We start from the raw sequence: 19,618 nt of genomic DNA, 5'->3' as shown, positions 1-19,618 counted from the left end.
TCCTGGTGCTGATAAGATGTATAAGGATCTGAAGCTAAAGTTTTAGTGGCCGGGTATGAAGAAAGAGATCGCTCAGTTTGTGAGTCGTTGCTTGGTTTGTCAGAAGCTTAAGTTCAAACATCAGAGACCTGGTGGTCTACTGCAACCTTTGGAGATTCCCACATGGAAATGGGATTCGATTTCGATGGACTTCGTCATGGGTTTGCCGAGGTCGCCGAGAGGAATAAATGCGATTTGGGTCGTGGTTGATCGTTTGACTAAGGTCGCGCATTTCATTCCGATGAAGGAGACTTGGAGTCTCGAGGAACTAGCGAATGCTTATCAGCGTGAGATCATTCGTCTTAATGGGGTTCCTAAGGATATCATCTCCGACCGTGATCCGAGGTTTTGTTCGCAGTTTTGGAAGAAGCTGCAGTTAGCTTTGGGTAGTGAGCTTAAGATGAGTACGACTTTTCATGCTGCAACTGATGGTCAGACTGAGCGTACGATTCAGACGCTTGAGGACATGTTGCGAGCTTGTGCTTTGGAGTTTCAAGTTAGTTGGGAGAAGAGTTTACTGCTTGTGGAGTTCTCTTACAACAACAGTTACCAAGCTAGTATTCAGATGGCTCCGTTTGAGGCACTTTATGGAAGGAAGTGTCGTAGTCCTTTGTGTTGGGACGATTCTAGTGAGGCTGTTGTTCTTGGCCCAGAGTTGGTTCAAGAATCGATTGAGCAAGTGAGGTTGATCCGCGAGAAGCTTAAGGCAGCCCAGGATCGACAGAAGACGTATGCAGACTTGCGGCGTAGGCCGATTGAGTTTGAGGTTGGCGATAAGGTTTTTCTTAAGGTTTCACCGATGAAAGGTGTTAAGAGATTTAGGCTTAGGAGCAAGCTTAGTCCTAAGTACATTGGACCGTATGAGGTGCTTGAGAGAGTTGGCGAGGTAGCCTATAGGTTGGCTTTACCTCCGAATCTGTCAAAGGTTCACGATGTGTTCCATGTGTCACAGTTGCGTCGTTATCGCAGTGATCCATCACATGTTCTGCAGGCTGATGTTATCGAGGTTGAGCCTAACCTCACTTATTGTGAACGTCTTGTTCGCATTTTGGAACGTCAGGAGAAGAGGTTATGGAATAAGGTTGTATCTATGGTTCGGGTTTTGTGGAGGTGTCAGAAGTTTGAGCAAGAGTCTTGGGAAACCGAAGCGTCTATGCGAGAGAAGCATCCACATCTTTTCGAGTGAGGTAGTTCTCTTATCAAGTTTCGAGGACGAAACTTCTTTTTAGGGGGTTGGATTGTAACACCCTAATTTCCTTAATATAATTCTATAATTTTTATTTTCCCATATTTTATATTTTATTTTCCGGGAAAATATCCGTCTCTTACCTTTTGGGCTCGTTGGGCATGAAAAACGATGAAGACCCGCTCCTTCCTTGGGTCTCACGTGTTTTTGGTTTAGATGGGCGAGGTTTGGGCCTAAACCTAGAATAAACCCATGAGCTTCTCTATAAATATGAGGGGAAACCAAACCCTTGCTTTTCTTTTCTCATAATCCTCAAAACCCTAAACCTAATTTCTCTCCTCCTCCTTCCTCCTTTGTGCCGTGCGCCTCTACCCTTCCTAGGGTTTCGTGCCACGCCTCTTCCTCCTCCTTTCATCATCTTTCGTGCTTAGATCGATCCTACTTCTTGGATTTATCTATCTTCTTCGTAAGTTTTATGTTTTCGCATAGTTTTATGGTTTTTATAGTTTATATATATATATATATATATATATATATATATATATATATATATATATATATATATATATATATATATATATATATAATTAGTATATTTATTAGATTCGTTATCTTTGGCACATGGATGATTCAATGAAAGCGTGGAAGTTGCTCCTGGAGAGGACGTTTATATCGTTGAAGGCGATCTTTAAGATTATTTGCTTAATAAGGTAACTAGGTGTTTCTCTTTTAATTGTGTTTATGCCAATTGATGTAATTAATATGATTTAATGATTGTTTTATATGATTGGTATATGTTTGATTATTTGTTATCATGATTAAATATGTTTCGCATGTTTGTGTATGTTTTATGTGTTAATTACATGTCGTATGTTGCTTATGCGTTAAATATGGGTGTCATGAGCGTAATTAGGGTTTACGAGTGAACCCTAATGGCGGCATGATAGGCGGCCAAGAGTACTCTCCGAAGTTATAGCTAAAGCTAGTATAACCTTGATGATGATTCAAGTGTTATAGCTGAAGTTAGTACAACTGTGGGTTGTTACTAAAGTTATGGTTGTTTGAGTTATAACCTTGGAAATATGAATTCAAAGTTATAGCTGAACCTACTATAACATTAAAGTGCGAGTCAAGGTTATATCTAAGACTAATGTAACCCTTGAATTATGGCTCAAGGTTATGGTTGACGCTGGTATAACTTTGAGTTTCGTGTCAAGGTTATGGTTGAGGTTACTATAACTTCAAAGGTATTTATTGAAGTTATAGTCGAGGCTGGTATAACCTCACTTTTAGAGTTCATGTTATGGTTAAGGTTACTATAACATTGATCATTAGTATTTGTTTCATATATAGAGTTATACCCAGTTGTAGTATAACATTGTGTTAGCTTATGTCTTCGGTTACTCTATTCACATGATAAATAGTACAGTCGGTCACACTGTTCTATGGTTTGAGTCGTGATGTTTGTTCATGCATTGTTGGTGCTGTCAGCTATACTGTGTGCTAGTTATTTGGTTGGTTGTATAGATGACGATAGTATCAGTTATAAACTATTGGAATGAACAAACGCTACCCTTCGGGGATTCTTATGGTCTATGGTCGGGGGGTAGCAGAGGCAGTTCGTTATACGCTCTGTTCCCCGAGTGTCGTTTGGTGTATCAGAGGCAGTTCGTTATGCGCTCTGTGTTTCATCGAGAGGTCTGGCCAGGTCTTAGGCATGTAGGCAGTGGTTATACGCTACACATAGTGTGGATGCAGTTCGTTATACGGTCCACAGTGGACGCAGTTCGTTATACGGTCCATACCGACTATGGAGGCAGTTCCTTATACGCTCCATATCTAGAGGCGGTTCGTTATACGCTCTAGTGGTTAGAGGCAGTTCGTTATACGCTCTAACGGCATTCATTCTATACACTGTGTTTGCTGCTAGGGGCAGTTCGTTATACGCTCTAGTGGTTGGAGGCAGTTCGTTATACGCTCCATTAGTCAGAGGCAGTTCGTTATACGCTCTGAGGGTTGTTTGGTTTGGTTGTGGTTACATCGAGTTTGATTGTCCTAAGTTTCTACATGGTGTCGTAACATGGGTTGTTGTCACGTGTCGTCTCATGTAGTTTAATTTTGGAGTTATTAATTAGGTGGTTATCCTAATATGTTCTTCTTTGATGGTATGTTGATGATGAGTCTTCATGAGTATAGATGGTCTCACATGTTTACTAGTTTTGCATTACAATTGTTATTGATTGTTAGTTATATTCAATTGTTGTAAACATGACTGGGAGAGCATCTAGTTACTCCCGACTGAATTGTCAACCCCCTTCTCAGGTTGATCGGATGTTGCAGCTTGATGATGTTCCTTGGGATGCATCGAGAGGCGAGATTTAATAATAAATTGGGACTTTTCTTTATGTTTTAAGAACCTTGAATAATGCAATAGTTTTTTTTGGATTTTAGTAGCGAACCGGATTGGTCAGGTGTTTCCACCACCTTGACCCTTTTATCAGTATCGTACTCTGATATTTACTTTATATAAGTTTTTCCTTTGTTTTATAATCCGGGTTGTTACACTTTTTCCTTATCCGTGGTTTTGTCCCACTGGGTTTTCCATGGAAAGATTTTAACGAGGCAACTTGTTATGCATGTTTAGAAGATATTGTACTCTTTTCCTTTCTAATGTTTTTCCTACAGGGTTTTTCTAGTAAGGTTTTTAACGAGACATGTTCTTCAGTAATGAACATCCAGGGGGAGTGTTATGAAATATTATTATGTAATATTATATGGATGTCCATATATTAGGATATTCTAGAGTTATTGTATTAAGGAAACTCTACCCTATTATATGTGTGTATATATATATATACCCCTCATAATGGAATAAGAAGATAGTTATGTCTCTCTTTTCTTCTCTCTACCTTCTCTCTACTATTCTCTCTTTTCTTTATTTCACAACAGATGTCAAACAAGAGAGCATAGTTTAGTTTTTGTCAGGCTTGCTGCTAAATTGTTATGTTGATTCTATCATGGATATGTATAATACTTAGAGTTCAAAAATATCGCTGGGAATGGAAATATTAATCCATATGAGAAGTGTAAAAGTTATTTGTTGACTATAGACATGGATTATTTTTTTTTTTTGAAAAGAATAGACATGGACTCCTTAAATATGAAGTATTTTTTATTTGAAGATCCACCTCTAAATAATTTGAATCTTATCCTAAGAAGGTGATATGAGAAAACTAATAAATATATAATTTTGAATATAAAAACAATGATTCTAATTGTCAAAGATGCTAGAAGAACCAAGAATTTTTTTTTTTTTTTTAATTCCTATTTTGTTATTGGTCTTTGTGATTACTTTCCAAATATGTGAGGAATTGATATGATATTATGACATCTTGGCTTTACATTCTTTTAAACTACTAAAATTATTAAATCTCGGTTTTAAACAAAGTCGTAGTATCGACTGTAATAATCTAATGTTGGTAAAATGCGGTCAATGTTGTATTATAATTGTCATATATTGATTGAATAACACGACATTTAATGTTTAGTTATTTTGTTTGACATGTGTCTTGTCCCTCATAGCAGTATGATCTACGAAGCAGGCTAAGTATGTAATGTACACTAAAGTTGGTTAACCGTCACGCATTGTGGAGTATTTTTGTTGTGATGATGACAACTTCTTGTGTAATATTGATGTTGTGTTACCTAGTGTCTTACTTCTCGTATAAATATTGATAACATGCTATAAAGTGTGGATTTTGGTTTATGAAACTCTGCTCAAAGTTTGTATATATTTGAAATTTTGTGAAGGTAAACGTTTGAAGTCAAACTTACACAATAGTCAATAACCCGGTCGTCGTCTATTTACCAATGAGTTTGCGTAAATCAGTTATAAAATTATTTTTATATTGATACGACTGGCTATCAAAAAGATTTACTCTATTATCTTCCTTAGACAAATTTAAAGATAATATTTTGAGATAGATTTTTATCTTTCCTAAAATAGATTATATATTTGCTTTTATAGAACTTTATTTTATAATTTTGGTAGAAATGTAAGCTTCTATTAAAATCAGTAATCACACACATACATCCCATTTTTGACAAGGACATGCCCTATTTCAGTACTCAGTACATACATCCAACTACTTTGAATGACACCCTAAATACAATTCATTCTACAACCAGCTATCCAACAAACATCCCTAGTACACACAAGTCCAGTATACCTAGATTGGAATATATTAAGCACATCAACTACAGCAGATCTCACAATTTTAACAGGCCTAACAACATACATATGTAACCGAGTAATTCTACCGTCCTCCCGGAGGACGGTACTCCTCACACACAAGCCATTATAATATTTCACTTGAGTGAATTGTGTTTTGTGTGTGAGGAGTACCGTCCTCCGGGAGGACGGTAGAATTTTTGTATGTAACCTAGCTTTGTTCCAAGCCATCCAAATCACATAATAAAGACTCACGATACAAGCTGCAATAATAATTCTTTTATACATAAGTTATTTTATAATTTATTCCTAGTAAAATCTTGGCTATTCCAACATGGTATGAGCTAGGTATAGATATTTTGCGATAGGGTTTTAGGTTCACCAAAGCTATTCGATTAGAGAATTAACACAATTGACCCGACTTGAAATTATTAATTTTAAATCGTAGCTACGACTTAGTGTTACTTATGTTAAAAAAAAAAAGACTAGTTAATGGGTAATTCTTCAGAAATCTCTCTTAATCATAAACCATGAACCTAAAACAACTTGACCCGGCTCGAACTTAGTGAAATACGTGACACACTGGAATTGTCTCGGTCGACCTAACTAAATTGACATGTTTGCCGCGTCTAGACGTGAGTGATTCGGAATAGAGTATAATAACATAGTTGCTCATTCATGGACGAGTTTTACTCTATCATGCACTTTTTTTCTTTTTTTTCCATAATATACCCTTTGCCTAATTCTCTCTAATTCTTTTTAGGTCTCTTTAATTCTCTCCCTCACAAAATTAATCAAATCTGCAAAATTAATCAAATTTCGTCAAATTACACAATTATGGATGCTAATTCTCGTATCGATCAAGTAATAATTCTAATTCTTAATTTTTTTAATTATTTTATTTCAAGTTAAGGAATTGTTTTTCACTAATTAAATTAGAGTTTGTTTAAACCGTCGCCGGCGTTGGGGTGAAAGATGACAGCCGTCGCCGATGTTGGCCAGAGGCACGACGTCCGTCGTTTGTTATGGCGGTTACGCTGGTAAGCTGGTGTTAGCAAGTCGAAGACGGCGCAGGGACATGGGGCTATATCGTCACTTCCTGTGTTATTGCTCTAGATTTCTAAAAAAATATGCAAAACAGTAGACTTCTTTTGTTTTGACGAACCGAACCTTTATTGTTGTAACAAGTCATTTTTACTATGCAATGTTTTGATGTTTACTGTTTTGTGATTGTGCATCATAATGATCGACAATTCTCAAAGCAATTTTTCTTTTTATTACTTTAGTTATTAAGTAAAACTCAAATACGTATTCCGTAGTATTAGCGGAAATGGAACATGATTGAGGGGTGCTGCACTGGTGGCATTCTTAGTACAGGGGTAGCATACTACTTTCATGCTCAAAGTTTTTGAGCAAGTTATAAGTGTGTACTTAAGCATCGCTGCATCAGTAATTTGGGATTGAGGCTCATTTGTTTATTCATCACTGCATCATACAATCCGGGTAGCATACTATTATTTATCGTAGTTCTGCTCCATTTTTTTTAATCTTCAGCAGCCTTTTCCTTTGACCTCAATTTAATTTGGGATTGAGGCTCGGTTGTTATAGAGAAGACGAGGCTTGCTTGATTTGGTTACAATCTTGTTGTGAACTTTCATATTTCACGATTGGTGTGTCGAGGGATATTAAATACGAAAGATAGATTATTACTGAAAGAGGTACTATGTGATGCTGCTAATTTTGCTATGTGGAAATGCTGACGAACCCTCTGTTTAAGTGAAGTAGTGAACAACTGCAAATATTCATATTCAATAATTGATTCACAGACAGAGTACAAAAAACATTCTTATTCAAGAATTGCTTATTGGCAAAAAATGACAGCTTGAATGGAACTGTGGTACATAAAAATCATTCATCGATCTAATACAATTATCGCAAATATTCATATTAATACACTGATGCTAAAAAATTTCCTGACCTATGCCACACTCTCTAAAAGAGAGTTCCAGTTCAGGACTAAAATTGATCCAATGATCCGAGTCCATCAGAATTGGCTTTTTGTCCATGATTTGGAGGACTGCCACTTTCATCCTCTGTTGCTTTTCTGAGCCTGTGAAAACTTAAACACAGAGGAATGAGGAAGATGATATGTATTTCTTAATGAATAAAGCAGCGTACAACCTATCAATATATACAATGTTAAAACCCTAACAAATCTTCTACCTCTGATCTTATTTCCTACAAGATAGGTAACAATATTATACACTTTACTAATATTACTAGATTACATATAATACAATATATCACCCAAGAATAATATCTTTGATATTATTCTTTCACTCCCCCTCAAGTTGGAGCTCTCGGTAATCCGAGTCCCAACTTGTATTGCAAATGATCAAACAACTCTCCTCCAAGTGCCTTGGTAAAAAGATCCGCTATTTGTTCCTTACTTCGAATGTGAGTTGTTTCGATGACCTTTGACACCAAATATTGTCGTACAAAATGACAATCTATTTAAATGTGTTTTGTACGATCATAAAAGACGGGATTTTTCGCTATGTGTATGGCCGCTTGATTATCACAAAAGACTTTCATCGGCTGTGGATGAAAAACGCCTAGCGAGGCCATAAATGACTTAATCCACACGAGCTCACTTGTTAGTTTTGCCATCGCCCGATACTCCGCTTCAGCTGTCGAAAGGGCAACTGTATTTTGCTTTTTCACCTTCCACGAAATAGGCATACCACCTAATGCAACAAAATAGCCACTCAATGAACGCCTCGTCAACGGACAACTAGCATAATCCGAATCACAATACCCTTTGATTTGAAACTCCGAATTCTTCCTAAAGGAAATGCCTTTGCTTGGGTTTCATTTAATGTATCGTACAACCCTTAACGCTGCTTCCCAATGCTCCTTACGAGGCTCATTCAAAAATTGCGAAAGTATGTGTACTGCATACACAAGGTCTGGTCTTGTGATTGTTAAATATACTAACCTTCCAACCAAACTTCGATATTTCATGACGTCCTTAAGGACGTATCCCTTTGCCAACACCAAACTGTGTCTCTGTGGGATTGGTGTGCTAGCCGTCTTGGCTCCCTTCATCCCCGTTTCCTCAACAATATTCACTGCATACTTGCGTTGGTTCAAGAACAAACCTTCCTTGCTATGCTCCACCTCAATACCCAAAAAATATTTGAGCTTTCCCAAGTCCTTTATGCCAAATCTTTTGTCAAGAAACTGCTTGAATTTTGCACACTCCTTTCTATCATTGCTAACGACGATCATGTCGTCTACATACACCAACACCGTAATATAAGTGCCGTCATGATTCAAGGTAAACAGGGAGTAGTCGGCAAGAGATTGGACAAACCCGTATTTCTTCATTGAGACCGTTAACTTTGCAAACCAATTGCGCGAAGCTTGTTTCAAACCGTAAATTGACTTCATTAACTTGCACACCTTGTTGTCTCCTCTCCTTTCGAAGCCCTGTGGAACTCGCATATAGACCTCTTCTTCTAGGTCTCCATGTAAAAATGCGTTATGTACATCCAATTGCTCGATATTCCATCCTTTCATCACGGCAACTGCTAGTAAACATCATACACTGGTCATCTTTGCGACCGGTGCATAAGTTTCATGAAAATCTATTCCCTCCACTTGAGTAAAACCTTGTGCTACTAGCCTGGCTTTATATCGCTCCACTGTTCCATCTGCTCTATACTTGATCTTGTATACCCATTTGCAACCAATGGGTTTCTTTCCTTTTGGCAGTGGGACTACTTTCCATGTTCCATTTTTTTTCAAGGCTTCAATTTCTTTACTCATCGCTTCCCGCCATCTCGAGTCTTTCGTTGCCTCATAGTAATGGCTGGGCTCACGATTTTCATCCAACTTGGCTATGAAAGCTCTATGAGATAATGAAAAACAATTGGTAACAACATAGTTAACTAATGGATAACGCGTACCTGACTGTGAAGATGTCGATTGTGTGGGGTGAGCATCGTGTTTGGAGTTTATTATTCTTGTCGACTTACAATAATAGTCCTTCTTCCAAGCTGGCTCAAATCGTTCTCGCGCACCTCGACCCAAAGCTTCGACATTATGTCCCTCAGGTTGCATCTCACGTGTCCCTTCATTATTAATTTCATCTTCAACAATGTTTATTGCTGCACCATTCGTTCCATTGGTTCCAATGACTTCTCCAGCGGTGGTCTCTGTTTCGGCCAGTTCTAGGTCCCTTGTTTCTTCTTCCTCTAACTCATCATCACTCCCTCTCACAACATGAGGTATATCATCCACAATACAATGATCGAATGCAAGTTTCTTGCCCGTATTCGATCCTAAAACAGCGTCATCCTCGTGTTGTGATAAAGAATCATTGCCCGAAAATAAATAAGGGTATACGTGCTCATAGAAAATTACGTCACGGGACACAACGACTCGTTTATCTTGTAAATCATAGAGTTTCCATCCCTTTTTGCTATGAGGGTATCCTATGAACACACACCTTTTCCCACGCTCACCAAATTTATCTCGGGTTGTATCTTTATTGTGCGCATAACATAGACATCCTAGTATCTTTAAATTCTCAAGGTTGGGTTTCTTTCGATATAAAATGTCATAGGGCGTTTTTCCATCTAATAAGGGTGTGGGAGTTCTATTTATTAAATACGCAGCTGTCATAACACATTCTCCCCAAAAAATCGTGGTAACCCCCCTTAAAACCGCAGGGCTCGTGCCTTTTCTAGGATATGTCGATGCTTTCTCTCGACCCGACCATTCTGTTGTGGTGTATCTACATTACTAGTTCTAAACAAAATTCCATTTTCTTTATAGTAACATTACATATCACCAGACAACAGTTCCGTCCCATTACCGCTTTGGATGATTTTAACATGTTTTTCAAATTGTGTTTGCACCATTTGACAAAACATTTTAAGGTAATCTCCTGCTTCGCTTTTATTTTTCATAAGATAAATCCATACCCCTCGACATTGGTCGTCAACTATGGTCAGAAAATAATGTGCTCGTGTCAAGCTAGCAACTCGATATGGACCCCAAATATCACAATGTATCAAACCAAACAATTCACCACATTTCTTATTGTTAATAACAAAAGAATTACGAGTTTGTTTTGCCCTACAACATGAATCGCAAACCTCATCGGCAGTCCAATGAAAATCACAGCCAACTAAAGAAGAAAAACGTGCAAAAATACTTTTGGAAGGATGTCCCAATCGTCTGTGCCACAGCCGTGCTTCTTTGGAAACCGTCACTTGTGCAGCCGATTGTTGTTTTATTGATTGATAATAATAAACTCCCTCACGATGCTCACCCCGTCCAATCGTCATCTTCGAAGTCCTGTCCTGCATTTCACAATAGTCGGAGTAAAATGTTATTACGCAATTGTTTTCATTTATCAATTGTTTCACCGATATAAGATTGCAAGTCAAAGTTGGCACAAACAGTACATCCTTCAAAATAAAATTCTCGTTCAATTTTACTTGTCCATGAATGTTGGCAGTAACTTTTCTTCCGTCTGGCAAGCCAACCGTGGAATCATCCTCTACCCAAACATTCTCCAGAATGTCTCGGCTTCCCGTCATGTGGTGCGACGCTCCACTGTCTATCAACCACTCAACATTAAAAAGAAATTTCATACCTTGCGATTTGTCGACACCATCTGGACTGGCCATGATCAAGCTTCGAAGTCGAACAATTTCTTCATCCGAGAAGGGCACATTCTGTTTCGAGGACCCGCTATCTTTCATTCCCGAGCTACCTCCAATTGCATTAGCTTGGTAATTGTTGCGTCCTCGACCTCTGCCTCGTCCATATCCTCCTCGTCCATAGCTGCCACCTGTTCTTCCTCGTCCCCTTTCTCGAGCCTTCACTTCCTCATAACCATGTTTATCATAACAATCTTCCTCTTTATGATAAAATTTCCCACAATAATTGCACTTTGGTGGCTTGATTTCTTCCTCACCCTCGGATTTGTAATTGATATTTTTTCCCCTACCAGTGCCATGATGTCGAACAGCCATGGCGGAATCGATTTTCTCTTCCTTAACTTTGGTTAAGGAAACATGTCGTTCCTCTCTAAGCATCAGAGCATACGCGCGCGTAAGAGTGGTAATCGGGTCTTCCATCAATAAATTAGATCGTATGTTTCCATACAATTTAGAATCCAATCCCATGAGGAATTGGTGTACCTTTTCCTCTTCTCGTTCCTTTAACAGTGAGGCAGCCGCTCCACAGGTGCAGTCTTTAGCCTTGCTATAATTCGCCAATTCGTCCCAAATTGTTTTGAGCCGTGTGTAGTATTCAACAATGGAATCTCCCCCTTGTTTGCATTCATTCAGCTCGGTTTTTAGCTGATGAACGTGGGGTGTATTCCCTGCCCCATATCTATCGGCCAATTCTCTCCAAATTTCACTTACTGGCTGAGAGAACGATATGCTAGCATGTAACTTCGGATCAATGACGTTCCGAAGCCACGCCCTTATCATAGCATTACACGATCTCCATGCCACAGCCTCAACACTTTCTTCATCGTCAAAATTGACTGGTTTCTTGACCTTTCCTTCGATGAATGCCAACTTGTTCTTGGCATCGAGTCCATTCTTGACGGCTTCTGCCCACAAATCATAATTGTTGCCATCGAAAATAATTTGTGTAACATTAAGACTTGGATTATCGGATGGGTGAAGGTATAAAGGTGATGTTGTGGGAATAGTCTTTGGACCGGATCCCTTTTGTGATTTGCTATCCTCTCCTACCATGATTGATTCGGTTTAGAAAAAAAATTGGATCGATTTATGCTCTGATACCATGTGAAAACTTAAACACAGAGGAATGAGGAAGATGATATGTATTTCTTAATGAATAAAGCAGCGTACAACCTATCAATATATACAATGTTAAAACCCTAACAAATCTTCTACCTCTGATCTTATTTCCTACAAGATAGGTAACAATATTATACACTTTACTAATATTACTAGATTACATATAATACAATATATCACCCAAGAATAATATCTATGATATTATTCTTTCAGAGCCAGTGCTCTTTCAATCTTCATCCTTTCTTAGTAACGGGATTCACAATTACATCTTTTAGCTCTTAACTAGAATCGAATATTTCCTGCAAGAAATGCATACCAAACCCGAACAACAGAAGATAGTCCTGCCTATTGTTCGATTCTGCAAACTTTTCATATCAACCATAAATGATTGCAATCCAGGTGGTATAGAAAATTGACAATAACCCAAACCCGAAAAAGATCCAGGGACCGCTTCTTTAAGATTAGAACATAAAGCAAGATAACTTGAAATTATAGACATTGTTCTTTTCTAATTGTATCCCTGACGAAGCATAAACATATGCATAATCATCACACCCACCAATAGGAAGCTTGTTTACAGTACTTGATTCGTAAACGGTTAAGCATATATGTCAAAACTCGGCCCACTTTGGGAAGTGACATTCCCCTAGAAATCATAACACGTTGATGCTATCTGTGAATTCCTTCAATACCTTGCACAAATCATCAATATCTGTAGTACACTTGTACCCTAAATCCGATATTGTGAGATTAAATAAAGCTGCAACCGCAAAATTATGGGCAACGACAAGAAAATGGGGGCTCTTGGGACCTTGCTGAAATCAAGATTGTGAACAGCTAGAATATTGGTGAGTACTCACTCACGAGTATAACAAATAAATTGGTCAAATAAAGCAAATAATTCATATATCTTAGAACAACAACTGGAATTAAATCGAATCGAATCGAAACCGAATTGAATAAACAAGCGACGAGAAATAGACCTGATTAAGATCATCGATAGGAGGCGGATGTGTGAGATCATCTGATAGCTGGTTTGAGGAGGTCGTCAAGACCGGCCGGTGGCGCTAGGGAGACGGCGGTGAGGGTGGTGGGTGGTGGCTGTCGGGTAGTGGTTAATAGTTGTAGTTAGAGAGTGTAAAGAGGGGGCGTTTGGTTGGGGGTTTACAGGAAAGGGAAAGGGTATGAGTTTCCTTTCCCTACCTTACCTTATCAACCACTCTAAAATCCTTCTATCTCCAAACCACCCCTCCCCTCCCACCCCCCAAGGTATGAGTTTCCTTTCCCTACCTTACCTTATCAACCACTGCTGACATGTATCACTCTTGCCACTGCCACCGTCACTACCAACTCTACTACCGACACCTCCCTCACTGCCATGCCGGAACCACCCTGTCAACCACCTCGCGCCAACTTCACCCCCGCAACCTCGTCGTCCTTCTCTCCCACCCTTCAAAATTCCTACAAACCCACTCAATAACCATCCCAACCACTACCAAGTCAGGCCCCAAGCCCAAAAACCCCTCCCCTATCCCTGAAAACACCAGAATGAAGGGGAGAAAGAGGGGGAAAAAGAGACCTGCCAGCAGTGCAGTTAACTCGCCGACGGCGCGGCTGACGTCTTCAGGAGATCCGGCGAGGGTCATATACGTGGTGGCTTTTGTTGGGTGGTGGCGTCAGTGGTGATTTATTGATTCATGGTGATTAATATTGATGGTGGTTATTTTGGGTGGGTTATTTTTACCCTTTCCTTCCTTATCAAAACAAACATAAATGTAAATCTAAGGGGATCCATTTTCTTACCTTTCTTTTCCCCTTATTACCCTTTCTTGGTTTCATTCCCTTTCCCTTTCCCGAATCAAACGCCTCCTCATTGTCTAATTTGGAATATGAAAACAATGATCCTAATTGTCAAGGTTGGCAGAAGAAGCGTGATATTTTTGTTTGTTTAATTCCTATTTTGTTATTTATCTTTGTGATTATCTTCCAAATATGTGGTGAATGTATATAATAATATGAAATTTTAGTTTTACATTATTTTAAACTTCCAAATTAAAATTATTAAATCTCAATTTCAATCAAGGTCGTAGTATCAACTGCTATAATCTAATGTTTGTAAAATGCGATCAGTGTTGCATTATAATTGTCAGATATGAATTGAGTAACACGACATTCTATGTCTAGTTTTTTTTCTGGCATGTGTCTTGTACCTCGTGGACAATATAACTATGAAGCAGAATAAATATTTAATGTACTTTAAAGTTGGTTCAACGTTACGCGTTGTAGAGTATTATTGTTACGATGTTGACAAGTTCATATGTGTTAATGGTGTTGTTACCTAGTGTCTTACTTGACGTATTAATATTAATAACATGTTATAAAGTGTGAATTTTGGTTCATGAAACTCTGCTCAAAGTTTGTCTATATTCGAATATTGTGAAGGTAAGCGTTTGCAGTCAAATATACCAAATACTGGAAAAATTACACAATAGTCAATTTTGCCTAAATCGTTTATGCAATTATTATTTATATTGATACAACTGATTATCAAAACTTATCTATTTTCTTTGTTACACAAATTTAAAGATAATATTTTGAGATAGATTTTTATCTTTCCTAAAATAAGTTATATCTTTGTTTTTGTAGATCCTTTGTCTTGTAAATTATCCCTAGTGAAATCTTGGCTATTATTACATGGTACGAGCTATATATTTAGTGATAAGATTTTTAGGCTGGCCTAAATTATTCGATTGGAGAATTTACACAATTGACTCGACTTAAAATGATTAATTTTAAATCGTAGTTACTATTTAGTGTTAGTTACGTTAAAATAAAAAATATGACTAGTTAATAACTAACTATCAACAATTAAATCTAATTTATAAACGGGCAATTCTCCAAAATTCTCTCTTAATCAATAACGGGTAATTAAACCTAGGCTCTCTGCACGGACTGCGGGATGCAGCTACAGCTCCTACTATCTCTCACTTATTTTTTGCGGATGACAGCATCTTTTTTGTGAAAGCAACGGAGGATGAAGCGGAGGTGGTGAGTGATATTTTGAGGAGATACGAAGCTGCGTCGGGGCAATTAGTCAGCTTGGATAAGATCACGGTGTCCTTCAGCGGCAGGGTCCCTCGTGCGAGAAGAGACGGGGTTATTTGTAAGCTGGGTGTGAGTGAGGTGGAGGTTCAGGAGCGATATTTAGGCTTGCCTACGGTTGTCGGGAGATCCAAAAAAGCTCTCACTGACATCATTCGTGATAAGTTGAGTAAGAGGTTACAAGGTTGGCGCGGGAAAACATTGTCTAGGGACGGCAGGGAGGTTCTTATAAAGGCTATTGCCAATTCACTCCCTACCTATGTGATGAGTGTATTCAAAATCCCGGCGAATTTCTGTAACGAGCTCCGGTCGATGGTCTCTCGCTTTTGATGGGGACATGGAGAGGGGAGAAGAGGTATCTCGTGGGTCTCATGGAAACAACTTTGCAGGCCGAAATGTGAAGGGGGGATGGGTTTCCGTGACTTTGAGCTTTTCAATGATGCGCTCCTAGGAAAACAAGCTTAGCGACTCATCTCGGAACCGGACTATTTGTGGGCTCGTGTAATGAAGGCTCGCTACTATCATACCGGAGATTTTATGAGTGCAGGGATGGGGTATAGGCCAAGCTACACATGGAGGAGTGTGTTGGGTGCCCGGAGTGTCTTGGAGCGGGGGCTGCGAAGACGAATTGGTGACGGGAAGGATACGAGTGTGTGGGGGCATGCCTGGGTGGAGGGGTCGAATAGTGGGAAAGTTATTTCTCCCTGTGGACCGGGTAATGAGCTGATAATGGTGGCGGACCTGATTGAGCCGAATGGTAGGGAGTGGAATGTGACGATGTTAAATCAGCTGTTTCTCCCGTTTGAAGTCAAGAGGATCCTTAATATTCGCCTTAGCCCCAATGAGCCGAAGGATGCGTGGTACTGGAGCTTAGATAGAGAAGGGGAGTACTCTGTGAAGACGGCTTACGCGAGTATTGTCGGGGATTTATATGAGTCGGGTGGCCCGTCGAACTGGGAGAAGGAACGGTGGCTTTGGAATCGGTTGTGGAAAGTCCGGGTTTGGCCTCGCATCAAATTATTCTTCTTGCAACTGTGTTGTGGAGCTTTGGCTACATTGGAAAACATCGCAACTCGAGTGCGAGGTGAGTCTCTTACCCCTTGTTATTTTTGTTCGTCTAATCCCGAGTCTTGTTTACATCTTTTTCGAGACTGCACTGTGGCTAAATGGGTGTGGGATGCATTAGAGGTGGACTGGAATGATGGTGGGGATGGAGCGGAGTGTGCGGGGGTAGTGCATGAATGGGTGGAGTGTTTATGGAGGGGTATGGAGGTAGGGGAGTATGGCAAGTGCATGGTTGGGTGTTAGGCCATTTGGGAGCACAGAAACAAAATGATTTTTGATAATGAAGTGTTGGAACCGACACGTATTGTTCAACGCACGCGAGATATTTTAGCTGAGATTGCTACCGGTGGAATTGAGGGACAAGGCAGGGTGGGCAGGCGTGGGGCTGATAGACGGGAGCACGAGAATGAGGGTTGGAGGCCGGCTATGGGTGGTTACGTTAAAATCAATGTGGATGCGGGGGTAAAGGATGGGTAAGGGGTGAGTTCGGGAGTGGTATGTCGAGATGATCGAGGGAATGTGTTGTAGGGTTTAACGGTGGTCCGGGAGGAGGAATGGGACCCTAAGTTCGCAGAAGCTATGGCGGTTTACGATGGATTGGAGGAGGCAAAGACGCGGGGCATTCAACAAGTGGTGGTGGAGAGCGATCGTCTTCAAGTCGTAGAGGCAATCAAGGACAAACGCAGTGGGAGAAGCTCCTTTTCGCTTTTAGTTGACGATATTTTATTGCTTTGTAATAGCTTTCAGTCGGTAGTTTGGTCTCATACTAGTCGTATTAATAACTCTGTAGCTCATGCGTTAGCTCATGTCATTCCTAGAATAGTCGGTAAAACTATGTGGTCAACTATGTTACCTCCGTGTGCAAACTCGATAGCGGCTTATGATTTATCGCTAATGAATTAATACCCTTCGGGGTGTTTTCCTCAAAAAAAAAAAAAACCAGGAACCTAAAACAACTCGACCCTGCTCGAACTTAGTTATATATGCGACACATTGGAATTGTCCTGGTCGACCTAACCGAATTGACCTGTTTTCCACGTCTAGACGTAAGTGATTCGAAATAGAGTATAATAATTGTCAAGATAAAAAATTAAAAAGACTCTCTAGATGATAATAACGGATCGAAAAAGATGGAAAAATAGATGAGAAACACACATATCAAACAATTAACTTCTGTATTTATGAAGTGAAGACTCGTGTTAAGAACTTACATTGATGTGTTTTTTTGTTCGTTTCAAAGCCCGATGAAAAGTTTTACGCATAAGGTTTATCGACACTTTTACATTTGAATTTCTCAAAATGCATTATTGCTTCTTGATGTGACCATAATTAGAGCATATTTAGTCTCCGAATTAGCCTTGTTCCCATGCTTTTTAGTGCATATTTGGGTCATTTATTGTCTTTAGTCTTTTGTTTTGCATATTCTTTGAGGTTTTGTGTCCTTGGTAGGAAAGGAGTGCAAACCTTGCATTTTCATGGCAAAATGAAGCTAAATTGATTGAATTCAATGACCAAGCATCAAAGAGAAGACAAGATTAGAAGGCCTTTGTACATACTATAGTAGATGGGCAATGATGAGAAAAGATCCTTGCATCCCCGAGGAAATCCTCAAGGATGTTATGAAGAAAAAGGAAGAAAAGAAGAAAGAAAGAAGCTGTAAGACAATCCGAGCGGATTGTCCACAATACGCCCGTTCAAGAGGGGCAATCCGAGCGTCTTCCCCCTGTGGACGTCCGTCCAAAACACGCCCAATCCGCCCGTCTTCCCCATCTGGATGCCCGTCCAGAATCACCAGAATCCGCCCGTCCCGTGCCCTGGACACCCGGATTCTCTAACAGCCATTTCGTCTTCTACAAGCTTCAAGGAAGGATGCGCATATTTTTCTAAGACCGGCGAAAAGGAGACTGGAGTTTCCCTAGAGACCGGCGATTCCTCAAGGACTTAATCTTCATTTAAGCCCTTAGTAAACCCTAATTTATGTAACTAATCCCCACTATAAATACCCCATTAGGGTAATTAGAAGAGCATGTTCTTCTTAACAATCTTTAGTGTAGTTAATATCAATAAAATCTCTCTTTAATCTTGTAATCAACATTTAATCAAGTTTTAATACAAGTTTCATTTCCTTAGTCTCTCTTTTGTTCATCCTTTATTTTGAGTAATTGAAGATTATTTGGGTTATTATTGAGAGATTGACAACCTTCCAATCAAGCATCAAGTACTTCTATTATTCTTTGCTTTATTATTGGAATCATTAGTAGGTATAATTCTCTTAAATCCCTTTTTAATTATTGTTAATTATCTTCATTTAGTCATCATGTTTCACTTTGTTGGTATGATTGACAACCTTGCTAGCATGTTTAACATGATAATGAGTGAGTAGTTTCCTTAGCTAGGGTTAATGGGTAATTAGGGGAAACCAACATGGGGAATGATTCATGCTTAATTTAATATGTTTTCATAGTTTATTTGCTTGCTTGTTGTGATCTCAACTTATGCACATGTTATGTTTGATGAAATGCGAGCCTATGAAACCTTGCATTATTTACCCATCACCTATCTTTTCAATGAGACTTGTAAGACATAAACCAACTCGAGTCTCATTAGACCATGCATATAGTTGAGTAGGGAAGACTAAGTCGACTTGTAGGTGTTGTACAATCTAATCGATTCGGCTCCGGGACCCAAACTTTCCTTGGATTGTAAGATATAAACCAACTCGATCCATCACAACAATAATTGCTTGCTTATAATTTGAGAATATGTTTGTATGATCAATCCCATGAATCCCCTATGACCCCATGACACCCTAGTGCCTTTTATCAATTGTTTACATCCCATTTTAATCATCTTGCTAGTTTACTTTCATTGCTATTTAGTTTAGTGATCTTCTACTTCAAACCCCAAATTGTGACACCCTTAGACACCACTAGTTGCAATAGAAAATCTCATCTCAATTCCCGTCACTTGGGATCCGACCTTTACTTGCCTCTTTACTAATTGTAGAGTTGTTTGTGAAGTTATAAATTGTGTTTTGGTCTAGGCGCTCCTAACGACAAGTACTGAAAACTAAACCCTTCAAAGGGAACACGACCAAAAATGGCGGCGCTGCCGGGGACGGTGTTAACTTGATTTAGATTT

The 19,618-nt window shown here is 39.2% G+C and overlaps 1 protein-coding gene across 1 annotated transcript; it reads left to right on the top strand.

Moving 5' to 3' along the window:
• The first annotated feature begins 13,858 nt into the window (after positions 1-13,858).
• LOC141588439 (uncharacterized) lies at positions 13,859-15,742 on the top strand. The gene is made up of 2 exons (XM_074409880.1): positions 13,859-13,992; positions 15,319-15,742. The coding sequence occupies exons 1-2, from the start codon at positions 13,859-13,861 to the stop codon at positions 15,740-15,742; spliced, it is 558 nt and encodes a 185-aa protein (XP_074265981.1).
• Positions 15,743-19,618: the final 3,876 nt, after the last annotated feature.

This window comes from Silene latifolia, chromosome 6 (assembly GCF_048544455.1).
Source record: "Silene latifolia isolate original U9 population chromosome 6, ASM4854445v1, whole genome shotgun sequence".
Classification (NCBI taxonomy): Eukaryota; Viridiplantae; Streptophyta; class Magnoliopsida; order Caryophyllales; family Caryophyllaceae; genus Silene; species Silene latifolia.
This window is presented reverse-complemented; position numbering and strand designations above follow the sequence as displayed.

What these genes read in the sequence shown, in the direction of transcription:
- LOC141588439 (XM_074409880.1), top strand. Translation starts at nt 13,859, where the DNA reads ATGAAGGGGAGAAAGAGGGGGAAAAAGAGACCTGCCAGCAGTGCAGTT. An exon ending in GTTGGGTGGTGGCGTCAGTG is followed by an intron (nt 13,993 to 15,318) that starts GTGATTTATTGA and finishes TGCGGATGACAG; the next exon opens with CATCTTTTTTGTGAAAGCAA.